This window comes from Alexandromys fortis, unplaced genomic scaffold (genome assembly GCF_014885135.2).
Source record: "Alexandromys fortis isolate MF-2015 unplaced genomic scaffold, M_Fortis_MF-2015_v1.1 scaffold_3, whole genome shotgun sequence".
NCBI classification, from domain to species: Eukaryota; Metazoa; Chordata; class Mammalia; order Rodentia; family Cricetidae; genus Alexandromys; species Alexandromys fortis.
This window is the reverse complement of record NW_026067909.1, coordinates 5,726,422-5,743,209: the sequence shown is the minus strand read 5'-3', so window position 1 is coordinate 5,743,209 and position 16,788 is coordinate 5,726,422. Positions and strand designations below refer to the sequence as shown.

At 47.5% G+C, this 16,788-nt stretch overlaps 1 protein-coding gene across 2 annotated transcripts in view; it reads right to left on the bottom strand.

Moving 5' to 3' along the window:
* Positions 1-16,788, bottom strand: part of Mgmt (O-6-methylguanine-DNA methyltransferase) — a 229,073-nt gene that overhangs the window by 34,487 nt on the left and 177,798 nt on the right. For both annotated transcript variants that reach the window (XM_050137874.1, XM_050137875.1), the window contains one exon: positions 10,112-10,272. In XM_050137874.1, coding sequence (XP_049993831.1) covers positions 10,112-10,272 — 161 coding nt within the window. The remainder of the gene's footprint in view (positions 1-10,111; positions 10,273-16,788) is intronic.

The following is a 16,788-nucleotide window of genomic DNA, read 5'->3' as shown; positions in this document are numbered from 1 at the left end:
CTTCAAAATGTGGGTCTAAGGATATGTTTCTTTGGAAAAGCGGTTTTGCTTTTGTTTCCACAGAAGATGAGAACCTGTGGATTCCTTCCAGGCTAATGTGGTTTGATGGAACAAGACCCCCTGAAAAGTCTCCGTGAACTAATAAAATACTTCACCCTACAAACAGCAAGAAGCAGTTTGAAGAGAACAACACCCAAATTCCCAAAATGACTCTTTATAAATGTTTATTTTCATTTAAAGAGGCTTGGTTGATTATAAATGGTTAAATGGTCATAGTCAATCTCTTTCTAAAAAAAAAAAGGCAGGGAGATGTGATATAGAGATGAATACTTTGTATTGGTATGGATGTTGGTCTATTGATACATATTTAAGATTGATTTTGTTACAGTGTGTATATATATTCCTGCTCTTGTTTAAGGTATTGTTTGTGCAGCTCATTTAAAAGTGTATTTATATAATTAAGAAATACAGATGAATAGACAGTCATCTATAATAGTCAAACTGTAGGCATGTTAGTTAGGTTTTCTAGATATACAGAGATATATTTCAGTTAGATTGACATCTTCAACATTTCCAAAGACCTACAGAATATGGTATTTAAAATATTTTAAGAACTTAGGACTTTTCATGACAATGAGACACATCTGCTCCTGGCAGCACCAATCTATTTCAAGAGGAAGACGGGCTTCAAAGAGGCTCCTTATGGAGTTTGTTAGTCATTTAGGCAAGAAACTTCTCTTGCCTTGACTTCTTGATGGTATGCTGTATTAACTGGACATGCAGGACCCACAGAAAAGTGACTGCTGAATTTGCCTAAAGAAGGTGAGACAGACCTTCAGGGTTCCTGCTTCATGAAAGAGTCTGCCAGACATTCTGCGGGACACAGAAGACAGTGACTGAAGAGACTGACAATTTAAATTTCTGGCTTCATGGAAAAGTTTGCTGGATACTATGGGCCATAGGCTGAAGATGGATGCTTTAATGTTACAGAAGAACTTTGGGTGACTGTCCAGGCAGCAAGATGTCTCTCTAAATCTAGAACTTTGGAAGTGGCTTACAGTGCACTTCCTGTTTACTTAGGTGATATTATATCCTTCTGGGGTCTTTGAAGAGTTCAAGAGTAGACAGTTATAGTTTTCCATAAATTAAATATAAATATTGTAACTGTAATTCTTGCTTGATACCTATTTTGTTATATGTAATATTACTATGTTAAAGGTAAAACCTTCCTTTTAATTTAGAAAGAAAAAGGGGAGATGATACGGGATTCCCTTCTGTATGCTATGAATATGTTTTATTACTACTGATTAATAAAATAGCTACTTCAGCCTATAGCAGGGTAGAATATATCCAGGCTGGAAGAGATATATAGACAACATAGGTGGAGTCAAGGAGACACCATGTAGCTGCCCAAAGAGAAGGACACGCTGACTGGGAACCTCACCATCAGTAAGCCACAGCTTCATGGTGATACACAGATTAATAGAAATGGGTTCATTTAAGATGTAAGAGCTAGCTAGAAATACACTTAAGCTACTGGCCAAACATTATTGTAATTAATATAGTTTCTGTGTGATTATTTGGGTCTGAGAGGCCGGGAAACAAAAGAGCTGTCTCTGCCTACATACAGATCCTTAAGGGAGGAGAGGGGTTTTGTGAGCCCCTCCCTGCTCCACGACAGAACACAACTGGATCTGGTCTTATGCAAATTTTCTATGTAATATTCAAAATGGCCACGGCCATGTCATGCCTAAAGGACCATGTCCTACAACGGGGCAGCAGCTTCCCCTCACCGTGGCACCGCACTTCCCAGTGCCTTTGTTAAACCCTCGCAGCCTCAACATCATGAGGCAGAACTCTAGTATAAGACTGTTACACAGAGCAGGAACCAGGCAACCCCGAGAGTCTCTCCTTTGCCTTCTGAACCACACCTGACAGCCAGAGTCAAAACCTCCTGTGGATGTGGGGCTGCTCGCGCAGAACAGGAGGCTACGCTGGTCTTGTACTTAAGGGCTCTGTAGAAGCCGCAAGTGTTGGCCTCAAGGCCCATGTGTCATCCCAGAGGCCAACCTAAAGTCAAGTGTTACTTTGTGGGGTCACGAGTGGTCAGGCCGGTCAGCCAGTTAACACAGTTGGTGCTTCTCCCTTGATGTACTGGGTTTCCAGGGAAGCCTCCTGAGGAGCAGGGCAAGGCTGCTCGGCTGTCAGTTCATGGTCAGCCCCAGGCTACAGCTGGGAGCAGCATCCCCCTGCCTTGGCCCTAGCAAGGCCGGCTTTTTAAGACAAATTGGACCATTAACTAATATTGAAATGAATCAGCGTTAACACAAATAAACGACACCCCCCACCCCGGTGAAATACTGAAAACAAAAGTCTGTTTTCTAAGGAGAGAAGCAGGTATCATGGCCTCTTGCTGTCCTCAGGTGGAGAGGTGATCCCGGCCAGGTGTTCCGTATGAGCCACCATGGCTGGCCATGCAGGGATCCCTGACGAAGGCTGTAGTGCACATCAAAAGGTGTTAATGGTTTCAATATTTATCTGCTGCAGGGAAACACTCGAGAAAGAAGACTGGAAAAATACTCTGCTAATGGTACTGTGTCTTTGCCATTAAAATGAAAAGCTTAATGCATCTTATAATCAGAGGACAATTTGCAAATCATTAAGAGAAATGTAAAATTCCATTAAAATACAAATCAAGAGACTCTCCCCGGACTAATAATCTTTTTGATATTATTTTGCATTTCACCATTTCTGTCCCGATACCCGGGCCCCCGCAAATGATCAGCTCTTGAGCACACTATTTACCGCCGCCTACTTCTTTAACGAGAGATGGAGGGAAAGAGGGATCTGCTATTCAGAGCAGGTACTAATGAAGAATTCCATATATTCTGAAATTTAATTAAAACCCCAAAGATTTCAAATTAGATGCAATTTGAAATGCCTGGGGCAGAAATACATGCACTCGCGTGGCGAGGGTATCACACTGAAAGCTGATACCGTAATTGGTCTTGATGTATTTTTGTGTTGCTGGGCTGAAGCACAGAACTCATAACCATATAAAAATTCTCTGTAGATTACCTGCTCATTGAAAATGCCATCACTCAGGTAGGCCGCTACTAAATTACCGTGCTACTGAGATGCACAAAGTGATTCGCAGAGTACAGTGGCACAGCTGGTCGACGCCGCCAATGAGTTATGCATGCGTCAACGCCGCCTTTTTTCTTAGTAAAATATGCTCAGTTGAATATTAAAATATAATTGGCATTCAACCTAAGTAGCTTAAACCATTTTGTTATCTTCCTTTAAACCGATTTGGCTCCTCCACGGTTATTTTCAAGAATGCGACGCACCAACTAATGATAGCATCGCATTCGGCTAGATTTGTGCTGTTTTACATTCGGCATAAATGGGTACGGTTTCCACAGCCTGCCAGGGCTGGCCTTTAATATTCGCCGCTCTTGAACATCAAAGGCCCAATTCTTGGGGAAGGAAAAGGTGGGGGGGGGGAGGATATGCCATTTATGTTCGTTCTTGCATATTTTATTCCGAGAAGAGGAAAGAGATGCGAATTTCTATGAAAAGTGTGTCTTGGCTGCAATAAGCCCGTCTGTCACTCTGGCTCAGTTGCTAGGTCTTCCCAAAGCCATTTACTTAAGGAAGGGCTCAAGAGGAATATCACACTGCTTGGAGGGGTTACCAGGGGCAGAGGATCCCAGTCCAAGAAGGAGTGTTTGTTTGCTTTTTTATTTAAAGGCAGACAAGGTGCACACGTGAGATCATAGCCAAGTTTATGAATGGGCTCCCTTCACACAATACGCATTTGTGCCCTAATTAACAGTAGTCGTCAAGGAAAGAAAAGTAGTTGCCATAGTAACAGACGGGATATGTTCACCCTGGCTGAGGGACAGGGCTCACCTGCGACTCCCAAGCACTGTCAATGCCTGCCTGAACACTCTGGAGGAAGCAAACCTCCAGGTGAACTGAGCTAAAAGCAGAAAGTATTTATGAGCATTTGAAAATGCTCTTTCCCTGTTTTGTCCTTCAGCTTTCTTCAGAAGTAATTTACTATACGGCATAAAAACATGGCCCAGGGCAGGACACACCTGGTGAGCTCCCAGGGTCCACAGTCCTGGGGGTTTTCCCAGCATCACAAAGCCGTCAGCCATTGTGGTGGCTACTGACCCTGGGAAGGAAGGATGCTTTTTTACTCTAAGGATCTGACTTTTCCTTCTGCGAGAAGACAGCGGGCCTTTAGATAAGAGACTCATAAATCTCATATTTCAAGACTGAGTGAACATAGGGGTTCAGCTAAAACTCAGCAAATCATTTAAATTAAGGAAGAGTTTTTACACTTCTGTCTCCTACCATTAATTTTTTGACATTATTCTTAACTGTACACCAATACTTAATATATTGATAATGTACAGTCCAGTTCTATATTTAAAATATTGATAATATGTAGCCCAATTCTATGCATGCTATAGTAAAATATTCATCTATATAGTTAATATATTCCACTACAACTCCAAAAACTTTAAATGACTAAGATTATCTGTAATATATTAACATACAATATTCTAGGATAACGAACTAAAAGATGTGACCAGTCTTTTTGGGAATAGCATATGTTTATCTGGTCCTAACAACAGGGAATAAAACTTTAACAACCCCCTTTGAAGTGAAAAGTCTGCCTTGCTTTAAAAAAAAATAGTGATTTGATAGATCATTTGTGTTTTCAGAGCTCGTCTCAAATGTAAAAACTTCTACAGAATGCAGTGAGACAATGTCTGTCTTTTCATGTAGAAAACTGAACATCGGCTGCCTCTGGAGAAGAGCCACACCCGAGGTCCAGCATCAGGATTCTGCAGACAGCCCCTCTACGGGCTGACATAACCAAAGGGGATTTAATTTTCATAGACACTTTCAGAGATTCACTGAGGAAAATCTAGAGGCAAGTTGTAGTTCTTCCACAAAAGTAGCACTCACAATATGACTGTGGCAGGGGTCCTTGGGATCATCAGCTTGAACGTGACTGGCTTTTGCACGCTCTTCTCTACCACCTGCTAGACTTGGTTGGGTTGCATGGTGGAGCCTTTACAGGCTCAACCCTCTACTCATGGAGACCTCTGAAGACCTTGGGGATCAAAGCCTGGACTGCATCTTTAGCTACAGACCCAGCTCTCTGGTTTCTAGGTTCCCTAGTGCCTTAGCAACTGCTGACTGGTCATGGGCTCTTGTGCACAGAGGCATCCTGAACCCCCACAATTTCTTGGGTGTCTGGCTGGTTGTGATTTTGCCCTGAGATGGCATTGAGTGTATGCCAGCCTTCAGTGATCCCAACACTGGGTCTACCTTACATTGCATTAATGGAAATCCAGGCTCGGAAGCAGCCTCCTTTCTCTCTAACTGCTCCCGGACACCCCCATGATAGTTCTGGTTAGCTATGGCAACCCTCAACAACTATGGTCTCCTAGTCATGATCTTGAGATTCCCAGGACATCTTCTAAAACACTGCAGTGACTTGGAAGTAACTGGAAATACACAGTGCCTTAGCTAACTGTTCTCAAGACAAAAGCAAATGCCCACGCCCTTGGTCTGCTATGTGCACACTCCTAGACGTATGTACACACTGCCCAGAGCTTCACCTGTCAATAAATGGCAGCACACCACCCCTTAGTGTGCCACTGTTACAGGTTCCAAGAAATTATCAGAGACTATCAACGCAACACAGAGTGAAACATGCCGCAGAAAGAACTCAGGAGACTTGGAAACCATTTCCTTTTTTGCAGGGGACACTGTTGGGGACTAAACTCTTGCCCTTGCCAGACAAACACTGCAGTATGGGCAAACACTGTATTACTGTACTGAGTCATCTCTCTGCCCCAGAGCTAGCTCAACAGTTTCTTGTAGAGCATAATTCTCAGGGAGGGTATGAGTTTGTCCATTAGGGCTTTGGTGTCTTCTGGGGAAGGGCAGCCAATGCCGACAGAACGTTGTAGACATGTAGGGAGCCTGAGAATCCTGTGATCTATAGGACCAGTCCTGCAAAGATACAGCCAGAGGGGGTCAGAAGACCCAGAGGCTCTCAGGGATGTCTCCCCTGAAATGCTGCTGATGTGGGATTCCCCTCTGTATGCTGTGCACATGTTTTATTACCATTGGTTAGAGGGGGTCAGAAGACCCAGAGGCTCTCAGGGATGTCTCCCCTGAAATGCTGCTGATGTGGGATTCCCCTCTGTATGCTGTGCACATGTTTTATTACCATTGGTTAGAGGGGGTCAGAAGACCCAGAGGCTCTCAGGGATGTCTCCCCTGAAATGCTGCTGATGTGGGATTCCCCTCTGTATGCTGTGCACATGTTTTATTACCATTGGTTAATAAAGATTACCATTAGTAAATAAAGAAGTTGCTTCAGCCTACGACAGGGCAGAGTAAAGCCAAGTGGGAAATCCAAACAGAGGTATATATAGAGAGTAGGTAGAATAAGGGAGACACCACGTAGCTGCCAAAGGAGGACACACAAGAATCTTTTTGGTAGGCCACAGCCTCATGGCAATACACAGATTAGTACAAATGGGTTAATTTAAGAGTTAGTTAATAAGAAGCCTGAGCTAATAGGCCAAACAATATTGTAATTAATATAGTTTCTGTGTGATAATTTGGGTCTGGGCAGCCATGAACAAATGAGCAATCTCTACTTACATGCTGCCTTCTAGCAATACACCTAGGAACTCCAAATCAAGAGAACCCCCTCCCCCAATTATCAACACTGGAGCACACTGGGCTGGATGCGACTTGGATACTCAAATGTTCAGATGTCCTGGGCAGTCAGTCAGCCAGAAGAATGGATGGAAGGCTCATGCGGAGGTTGCTACTGGTACAGTCCCAGAATCAGGTACCATCAAGAGCCTCTGGACCAGTGGTTCTCAGGCTTCCTAACGCCACAACCCTTGAATACAATTCCTCATGTTGTGGTGATCCCCTAACCATAAAATTACTTCATTGCTACTTCAGAACTGCAATTTTGCTAATGTCATGAATCATAATGTAAATATATGATTTTCCAGGGTATCTGATAAACGACCCCAGTGAAAGGGTCGTTTGACCCCCTCAAAGGGGTCTCCCTTATCCTTCCTTCACCACCATATAGGCCAGGCTAGCTGGCTCAGTAGTTTCCAGTAATTCTCCTGTCTCATCAGAGATCACAGAAGCACTGGGATAACAAGTATGAACCACTTAATCTGTCTGTGTGGACACTTGGAATCTGATCCCAGTTAGTTAGGCTTGGACAACAAGCACAGCACCCACGGAGCCATCTCTCCAGCCCATAAGTCTCTTCTTCTAAAAACAGGTCGGAATGGACAGATCAGGACCAAATCATGAAGGATATGGAAACAAGAAAGCAAAACAAAAACAATCCGCAACAAACACTGCTCCTCAACCCCCAAGAAAAAAAGACATGCAAAAGCATAAAACAAATCCAGAAATCAAAACGCACAGAAAATGGAGCAGGTAAAGGAAATTTAATTCCGTATCAAAGTGGACCCATTCTTCCTGCTCTGTACAGATTGGTCTAGGGTCCCCCCAGGTTCCAGAGGACACTGAGATATCCCAGGATGCTTTTGGTGAGACTTTCATTCTGCTCTTTCCTTGGCATTACAAGATGCAAACTGGACACATGTGGAGTGGACCCAATTAATTCCATGTAAGCCAGGGTGCCCTAACCAACCCTAGCCCTCCTTCTCCAGGCTGTAAAATCTGCACACCTGGTCCTTGCCCAGGAGCAAATGACTATACTAAATTAAAAACACCTGGCCTGCACATGCTAGGCGTGGGAAACCCTGGCCCCACAGCAGTCACTAACTATCAGGGGCAGGCCTAGTCCAAGCAACCTTGGGAGCGGACAGCCTGGATCTTAGATTCCGAACACACCAGGAGGAAAAAGCGTGCAGAAGAAGCCTCACCCTATCTAATTCTGCCAGAGCGGATCCTGTCTGTCTGGAAGCGCTCACCTATACTGCAGAGCTGGGGGTGGCCCATGGCTTCACTCTATTCTGATGTTTCTATCTATCTTCCTGGCTCCAAAGATCCACAAGAACCTGCTGGCACAGGGCACTGCCATTGTGTGGGCCTGGTGTGGGCTCTTGAAGTGCTGGGGACATGCTTGGGGATTCTTGGGATCTGGCACCTCAGTCAGGAGTCCACTGATATGCACGGGAGTGGCCGAGAGTGTGGCAGGGCTCCTCTGCATCTCTCACTGCCGAGGAATCCCTGGCTCTTCTAGGGCCACTCTTGGTGGGCACCCTCCGCTGACCATGAGATCACACTCACACCACACCTTCTCCAGGTCACTGGCCTGGTCTGTGTAAGGGCGAGGTACAATCTGGACCCTGGTGGCACCAGGCCAGCAGACCCCACTGTCTGTCTGGCTTGCCAAAAGTGAGTCATTTCCTCACAATTTTGGCCTCTACAGTTTTCTTTAAGTAATAAAACCATCTCAGGAAAGGTTAGGATTTTACAGGCTCATTCTTCATCTACTACCTCATGGGATTATGGAGATAGCCCTGCCTCTATAAGATAGTTTTCTATCCTGAGACCCTGAACTGTAGTGCGTTCTCTCCCTCCCTCCCTCCCTCCCTCCCTCCCTTCCTCTCTCTCTCTCTCTCTCTCTCTCTCTCTCTCTCTCTCTCTCTCTCTCTCTCTCTCTCTCTCTCTCTCTCTCTCTCTCCTGTTCAGCAGGCAATAACCCCATAGGGACACAGTGGTTGCAAATGTCTGACTCTGCTCTCACTTCCTTGGGCTCCATAGCAACAGATGCCCCCGGTGCTGGGCAGTTGGACGTGTTCAACAGTCACACGCAGTCCCTTCAGTCACTGCTCTCAGTCCCCCCACAAAGCCTGGGCAGGTACACAGACAAATTCTCTTCCCCAGTGGGTGAATGATGAAGGTGTGGTCACTGGATACACATTGTCCTACAGATACCCATCCACCTCTCCCAGAAACCCCTTAACAAATTCTGGCACCCCTGCTGGGCACAGCCTTCCAAAGACTATCCTAGACAACACAGGGGTGAATAAGGTGCCCATTCATTCCAGCTGTTCTTTCAGTTTATTTGCATAAAGTAGATTCTCATTTTTTAGCCCCTCACTTGTCTGACCTCGTGAGTGAACCTGGTCAGGCAGCAGCCTGAACTTAGAGGGCTTTTGACCTTGTTTTTTTTTTTTTTTTTTTCCTCCAAACTCTCCAATTTCAAGTGTGAACTGAAAAGCGGGAACAATTCAAAATTCAAACATCCCTAAATTATAATTAGAAAACACCATTCTGAACCTCAAGATTGCTTCACCATAGTTAAAAAAATTAGTTTCCCCTTAAGGAGACACACGTATTTGAACGCGTATGTCTGAAAGTGAATATATACTAATATATATGGAATGATTTCTTATAAAAGTCAGTATGCAGACGAAATTTCTGCTATAGGTCCGGAATGATCTTAGCTGCAGTAATTAATTTCTGTGCTGAACAGATCCAAACAAGCTTTAGAAGAAATGGGATGTTTTCTTAGATTACTGGGAGGCCTTCAGTGCCCTTAGCCAACTATATTTAAGCAATGCATTTAAAATTCATCGTTTAGAACACATACATGGTAAGCCGGAGAAATTCAAACTTATCTGGGAAGATGCAGTGGCGGAGTGGCCTCTGAAGTCACTGTTACCAAGGCACTTCACAGAAGTGGCTAACTGTCCAGATAGAGGGCTTATTCTCTGTGCAGTTGGCAGGCAGAGAGTTCAAGCTAACAATAAGCTTATTGAAGAATTTACTGCCATTCAGATGTGTTCCCATTTAAACCTTTCAGCCAAGCCAGAGTCAAGAGTTGATCTGCATGCATCATTTTTACTGCTTTTGCCAAGAATTATGGGACCATGTGCCAAAACCAACACAACCACTCGGAGTGGGCGGGGTCGTGAGCTCTTAGCCTTCGGCCTTCGGCTTGGCCGCATGCCGCCCGTGTTTAGACGGAGTGAAAATTCCAAGCCTGTGTAGTCAGTAAACGAGCTGTGATGTCAGCCATAGTTAATAAGTCAGGCTCCCCAAAGGGAGCGCGGTTACCGACCTTGCTGGAACACAGGGTGATGGAGAGCAGGCAAGGGGAGCCCCTCCGTGGCTGCAGGTTCATGGAAATAGGCTTCCAGCCAGGCTGTGCACTGCACCAGGGGTTCTGGCCGTCCCTCCGGCCCACTGAGCAACTCAGGACTAGCTGGGGCCTCTGTGGGGCTGCAAAGGGGATAAGAAGCCCAGTTACCACACACATGAAAAGCATACCTACTGCAGCTAATGGAGGGAGACTCTTGGCCACTCTTCAGGCTGCGTCTTTGCCAGACGCACAGAGACCTCCAGATAACAGAAATGACCACTAAGGGATGCTGGGTGGGAAGGCACTGCAGTCAGTCCCTGTATTTACTTTTCCAGCCCCAGGCTTATTACAGGCAGGGAGGGTTCAAAATGTGGATTCCAAGTTTCTGCAGGCATAGTGCCCGGGGATGGGAACCAGGAACCGACACATAGGAACATCCCGTGCCCCGGTTTAGGGCTTGAGAGTCAGCATCATGAGCTGACCACCGCCCAAACTATTCTCCCCAAGCATCAGGTAATCAGACTGTACCATCCACATCCCACATCTCACCCTGAATCTCCACAGCAGAAGGGGACCGATCCCTTCTCAGACGGCTCTGGCTTACACCTGTGGAAGCTCCTTAGAGTATACTGACCCATGTTCCCTAGCACCAGTGGCAAGTGACATCACCGTATGAGTTTAGTGCTTCGAGGCTAGTGGGGGTGACTCCCTCCTGCCTGGGGTGTCTAGCTGGAGGTGCTTACTAACAAATCCTCCTGCTCACTCTCCTCTCTGCGGTCCCCCTCCTTCAGCCGATGCCCTGGCGTTTAAAACTGAAATGTTTCATAGCCGTTTTGGACGGGTTCTCGCTGCTCCTCCACAGAGGCGTCTTCTGTTCCCTGATTTGGCCCTGCATGGAGTCCACTGTTCATGCTCAGCTGGGGTCTGCCTTTGAGGCTGTGCTCCACAGGCTAAGAGCGCACGCTGGGAGGGAAGGCCACTTCTGTGCTCTGGGCTCTGAGCCTGGAGTTTTATGGCAGCCTCAGTTTCTGTTTCAATTTTCTGGGATCCACACCCAGGAGGCACAGACACTGGATCTGATTTCTCTGGTGAGCTTTCTCCTCCTCTTCATTTCCAGGCTCTAGACAGCAGCAGCTTCTGTGTGACTTTCCTGGGCCTGGAAGGCACAGCTTCTCTGGGTCCTTCAAAGTTCTCATGGCAAGGTGGAAAGGCCTGGATGGTGTAGAGGTGCAGATTCCTTGGACTGTGAATCTCACCAACCTCCGTTGGCTCCTGTGTCCTGTGAGGGTTGGCACAACCATTCACTCCACAGGTCTGGATCCACACATGGCCATCTTGGTGAGGAGGGGAGGCCTTCAGTCAGCTTTGGAAATGGGGCCCCCCCATAGGTGTGACAGGTAGGGCCGAGGGCCTGGACTCTAGGCCTGGCTGCCTATGTGACGTTGGTGGAGAGCAAGATGGGTTCCACAGATGGAAGTCACCAGAGCTGCCAGGGGTGGGGATGGGGACAACAGTTTTGGATAAAGACTAAAGCAGAAAGCAACAGGTCAGAGCTTAGAGGTGGGGCAGGAAAATCTCAAGCCACAGAGGAGCTGGTTCCCAGAGCAAGCAGGGTCAGACAGTCCTATGGCAGGGTGTCCCATGAGCATGACAGGGAAGGTTTTGATGGAGGAGACGCAAGGAGCTGGTGTGCGGCTCCTTCCTTGTGTATTGCAGACCTGACTCTCATAGGCAGTGGCAGGCTTACAGTAGAGCCAACCGGCCTGTGCAGGTGTGTAACTGCTTAGGACAGTCTTGGTGGGGGCCTCTGTGTCTCCACTAAGTCCCTGTGTATTTCAAAGAAATGAACTTCCAGGCTAGGATGCAGAGCAGGGTTCCTTTGTATTGTTTTCAGAGAGAACTGGAGGTCATTCAGAAAAGGCCGTAGACGCATATTGAACGCTTTCGGCCCTTAGGAAGGAACCAGAGGATGGATGGAGAAAGAAGCCATAATGCATGAGGATATGGGGCAGGAGTGAATGGCTGAGAGGAGACACCAGGCCTGGGAGGATGGGACAATAACTCAGCTGGCAAAGGATTGCCACACAAGCACAGCGATCTAAGTCAGACTCTCAGTGTCAAAGTGAAAAGGCCGGGACCACAGCATGTGCTCGGACTCTCAGTGCTGGGGACGGGAAGATGGCCTAGCCTGCATGGTGAGTGCCAACCCAGTGAGAGACCCTAGGGTCTAAAGAAGATGGACAGCACCTGAGGAGTGACACCAGAGATTGTCCTCTGTACCCCCAACTTCTATACACACACAACCGGGCCCTGAGCTGCCTAATCCTGTGGCTATCACAACTGCTCTTTCTGAAACCGCTAAGCGGGGCCTCATTCCGTCCTGCACCCCAACAAACAGGTATGATGTCCCTCCCCACTGCCGCTGCCTGTACACCCCAGGTGGGCCCCAGGGATGACAGCTCGCTCTGCATGCAGACTACAGGCCTCTCTTGGGAGTCTCCTAGGGAGATGGAACTGTCTCATTGCCCTGATTGCTTTCCCCTATTAGCACTGTCTGATCATGGGAAGGGAAACTTCTGCCCGTGCCTGGCTTCGATATTACTCAATTTTAGAGATACATGCTCCGTCATTTTATTCTTCCTCTGTCGCTCACTAACTAAGGGGACGGCGTGTCGAGGATGTCTAAAGGAAGAGATGGAGAAATACATAATGCACTCTGCCCTCCTGGTCCCTGGTGATGACAAGGGCGGGAAGACTGAGGTTAGAGGGAATAGGTGTGGTGTCTGCAGGTCCCTTTAGAGCAAGGCAGCCAGCAAGGAGCCCGTAGTCTTCAGGGTTCACTCCACCTGCTCAGACAGGCAGTGACTAAAATCCACATCTATGTGCACAGACTCCCAACCAAGGACACAGAAGGGATGGGACTGCCTTTAAGTCTTGTACAAACTACCACCTTCATAGAACATGAGTGGGGGGTGGAGAGGGGTAGGTACAGATAAAACAGGTAGTTAAGGCTAGTTAGGACCTCAACACCAAGGCCAGGTTAGTGTGGGTGCTGATGGGTGCTGCACACCGGGGTTCTGACGGACATCAGTGTTCACCGTATGAGGGAACATTTTAAAGCACGAGTCTGGGCCTTCTGTATTTCCCAGTGGCGGCTCGGAGGCCTCTGCTGCCAATGTTGGCCTGCCTTCCACCTTCCAGAGGGCGAGCCGTGTTTCCTAGCATTTCCCACTCTTAAAAGGATATGTGAAGAATTTTTATAGTACTAAAATTCATCTTAAATTGATTTTTTATGCTTGTGCTAAAGATCTCACCTCTGATTCACTCCGGGGTTCTCTTTTTAACTCTTTCCCCATCAGCACGAGATAAGTAGCCATGGGTGAAATGTAATTAAAACAGCTTTGATTCCGAAGCAAGGATTTATGGGGCTACATTTAAAATGAATGGCTTTAAACACACACATAAAACCAGATTTTTAAAGCCATGACACAAATTTCCATTTCTACAATAAAACGAAATTTATTCTTTTTGCCCTGCCCTCTTCTGCCAGCCTTCCCGGCTGTTGGTCCAGGGAAGAGCTATGGCGTGACAGCGGTGCTAACGGCTGTTCTTATGATGGAGGTGTTTCTCCAGACCTCCCCACCGACGAATGCTGGGACTCCAATAATTAGGGGCTCTGTGCCCCCACTCTCTTAAATGCCATCCTCAAGTTCCTCGGTACCAGCCCAGAACAAGCTGCAGACCCCTGAGAACCACTCAGTACAGTGCTTGGTATCCCTTGGGGATACTTGTTCCAATCTGAGTGGTTGACATGGGTCCAGCACGTCACCTACCCCCATGGAGGACTCAGGAGGTGAAGATTGTGATACAAACTCCACTTTTGCTCTTTAACTTGGCTTTGGAAGATGGCTGGAGGCTGAAAGAAAAAAAAAGAGACCCTGTTTCCGTTAGCTTCTACCACAGGAGGAAGTATGAGGATAGAGTATGTGGGATTTTAACACACCGTGGGTGGGTCCACAAGAAACCCACAACTGTTGGTAATTCCAGGTCAAAAGCATCTTGCTTCCTGGGATTCCAGAGCGCAGGACGTGCGAGGTGGTGCTGTGGCTGGTGACTTTGAGAAGGGACGACGACTCATGGTGCACGGCAGCTCTGATCATTTCTGCACAGCGCAGAGACGAGTGGCTCCAAAAGCCCCAGTCCAGACTTCTGCCACATGAGCAGAGCTATTCTTTCTGTATGAAGCTTCCCTATCAGGACATGGACACCCTTAGGAACAGAATGGAAGACAGACCGGCAAGACTAATTCCGCCAAGCCTAACGGAGATGGCCCCAGTGCAGTGTGGGGTGCCCATCTTGTCTCCTGGATCCTGCCAAGTTAGTTAACCACTGAATGGAGACCAGACATGGCAAGGCTCTGGACAGCAGGTGGTTCAACTCCACAGCCTTCTGCGGGAGCCTTGCGTGGGGGTCTCGTTCTTTACCAAGCGGTGCCATGTGCATGCCATGCTACAAAGGACACATAAAGGACACAGCTGCCACCACCCCCTCCATCTTTCCCGGAGTACAGATTCACCCAATAGTTGGAAACATGGCCCAGCCCATGGGAGACTTGGGTATACGGAATCTGGGATGCTTCAGGAAGTGCCCTGAGGGGAGAATCACCTAAAAGCTCATTTCTAACAGGCTAGGACTTCCTTAGAGTTGTTCACATGTGTGGGAGCCATGTACGGACAGTCACCCCCAAGGTGGGTGCTGCTATGGACAATCAGAATGCAGAAGGACAAGGACCATGTACTCATGCCATCTCCTCTGTGACCCAGTCCCTTTCCACCAGAGGGTGACTTTGCATCCTATGATTTGGGACCATTAACTATGACACCAGAGGGTCATACAAGAATTCTACAGATGAGATTTCTTCCAGACTCTGGCAAGGAGCCGATGTAGGCTGTGTCCTTCAGCAAGGTGTAGAGGAAGCTGTGTGGCAACGTGTGGCGTTCCTGGCAGGGCTCTTCACAGGAGGAGGAGCCTAGAGCTGAGGCTACACGCAGCATACCGGACAGCCTTAGGTGAGGAACATTGCCTCCTCTGGCTTCCAGCGTGTGGTGTGGAGGGCGGGGGAGCCTCTGGGACTCTGGGATGGAGTTCCGGACTTCACAGGCTCACTGAGGCACAACTGCGGCAGAGGTGACTTTCGAAACACCGTGCGGAGACTCTTGCTCCGCCGTGCTGGCACGCACACAATTATGTCTAATTTAGAAGATCTCTAGCCGAGTGGGTTGTGTTTGATGGATGTGTCCTGCATCTAATTATGCCTTCTCACTAAAACCCGGGCATTTTTCTTCCAGGGGTAGGATTGAAGACGAGAAACAAACTATGCTACCTGCTATCAATAAAGACTGCTTTTTAGAAAAAGGCAGACCGAATAAAGCCTTTAAACTTTTTCATTCCAATTCAGAGACGGTCTGATTCCATTCACGGCTTACTGGGGAGCGTGCCCACCTAGGTGGCCCCTTCCTCGGGCACCTGTAGCCAACTGTGCAGATAGAGGGGACGTGAAGGTGAGGCACGCTTGGCAACGGCAGTGGTTCTGACTTAGATGCCTTTCAAACAACCCTATGCTGGAAGGGGCTACCAAGTACTCTCCAGCCTCATGCCAGTCCATGAATGGACAGTGAGTGACGGCTCCATAGCACTGCCTGGGGGTGGGGGCTGTCCAGGCAACACTTGCGTGCAGACTTGACAGCTCACCTTTCCCAGGGTGATTTTAAGATATAGAATAGAAAAAGGGGTGAACCAAAGAGCTGATGCCAACGATAAGAAAAGGCAACCTCAACAAGGAACAAGCAAGGTGAAGAGCCTTAAAGACACACTGGTAGGCGCTTGCAATTGCACTGAGGTCAAGCTGCTCACCAACAGCTCACGAACAAAGCTGTGCTAATGACGTCACTACACACACACACACACACACACACACATACACACACACACACACACGAGCTATTCTCAGTGACTCACAGGTCGGCTGTGTCACAGATTTTCCACCCACCCAAAGGCAAGTATAAGGATAATAACAATTAGTGTCACAATTACTTTTTGCCCACTTAATACATGGGAAGTGGGAATCTTAATTGAGGAATTGTCTCCATCAGACTGGTCTGTGGGCAAGTCTGTAGGACATCTTCTTGAAGGCTGATGTGGGAGGGGCTAGACCACTCTGGGTGGGCTACCCCTGGAGAGGTGGTTCTGGGTTATATAAGGAAGCAGACTGAGCAAGTAAGTCAGGGCAGGTGAGGCCATAAGCAACATCCCTCCATGGTCTCTGCTTCAAGTCCTGCCTCCAGGTTCCAGCTTGACTGCCTGCCCTAGCTTCCCTCAGGGATGCTTTGTGGTATAGAAGTGTAATCCCAATAAGCGCTATCCTCTCCCATGTTGGTTTCATCAGTGTTTACTACAGTAGAATAAGAACACACACCACTCACAACAAGAGAGCTTACAGATAGCCACAAGAGCCTCGATACAGTGCCTGCTATGGTTTGACTATGAAATGTCTTCCAAGGGCCCACATGCTTTGATCACCAGCCTGTGGCACTATGGGAGATAGAGAGGGCCTAGTTGGAAGGAGTTAGGTCAGGGTCAGAGTCAGGGCCCCTTCC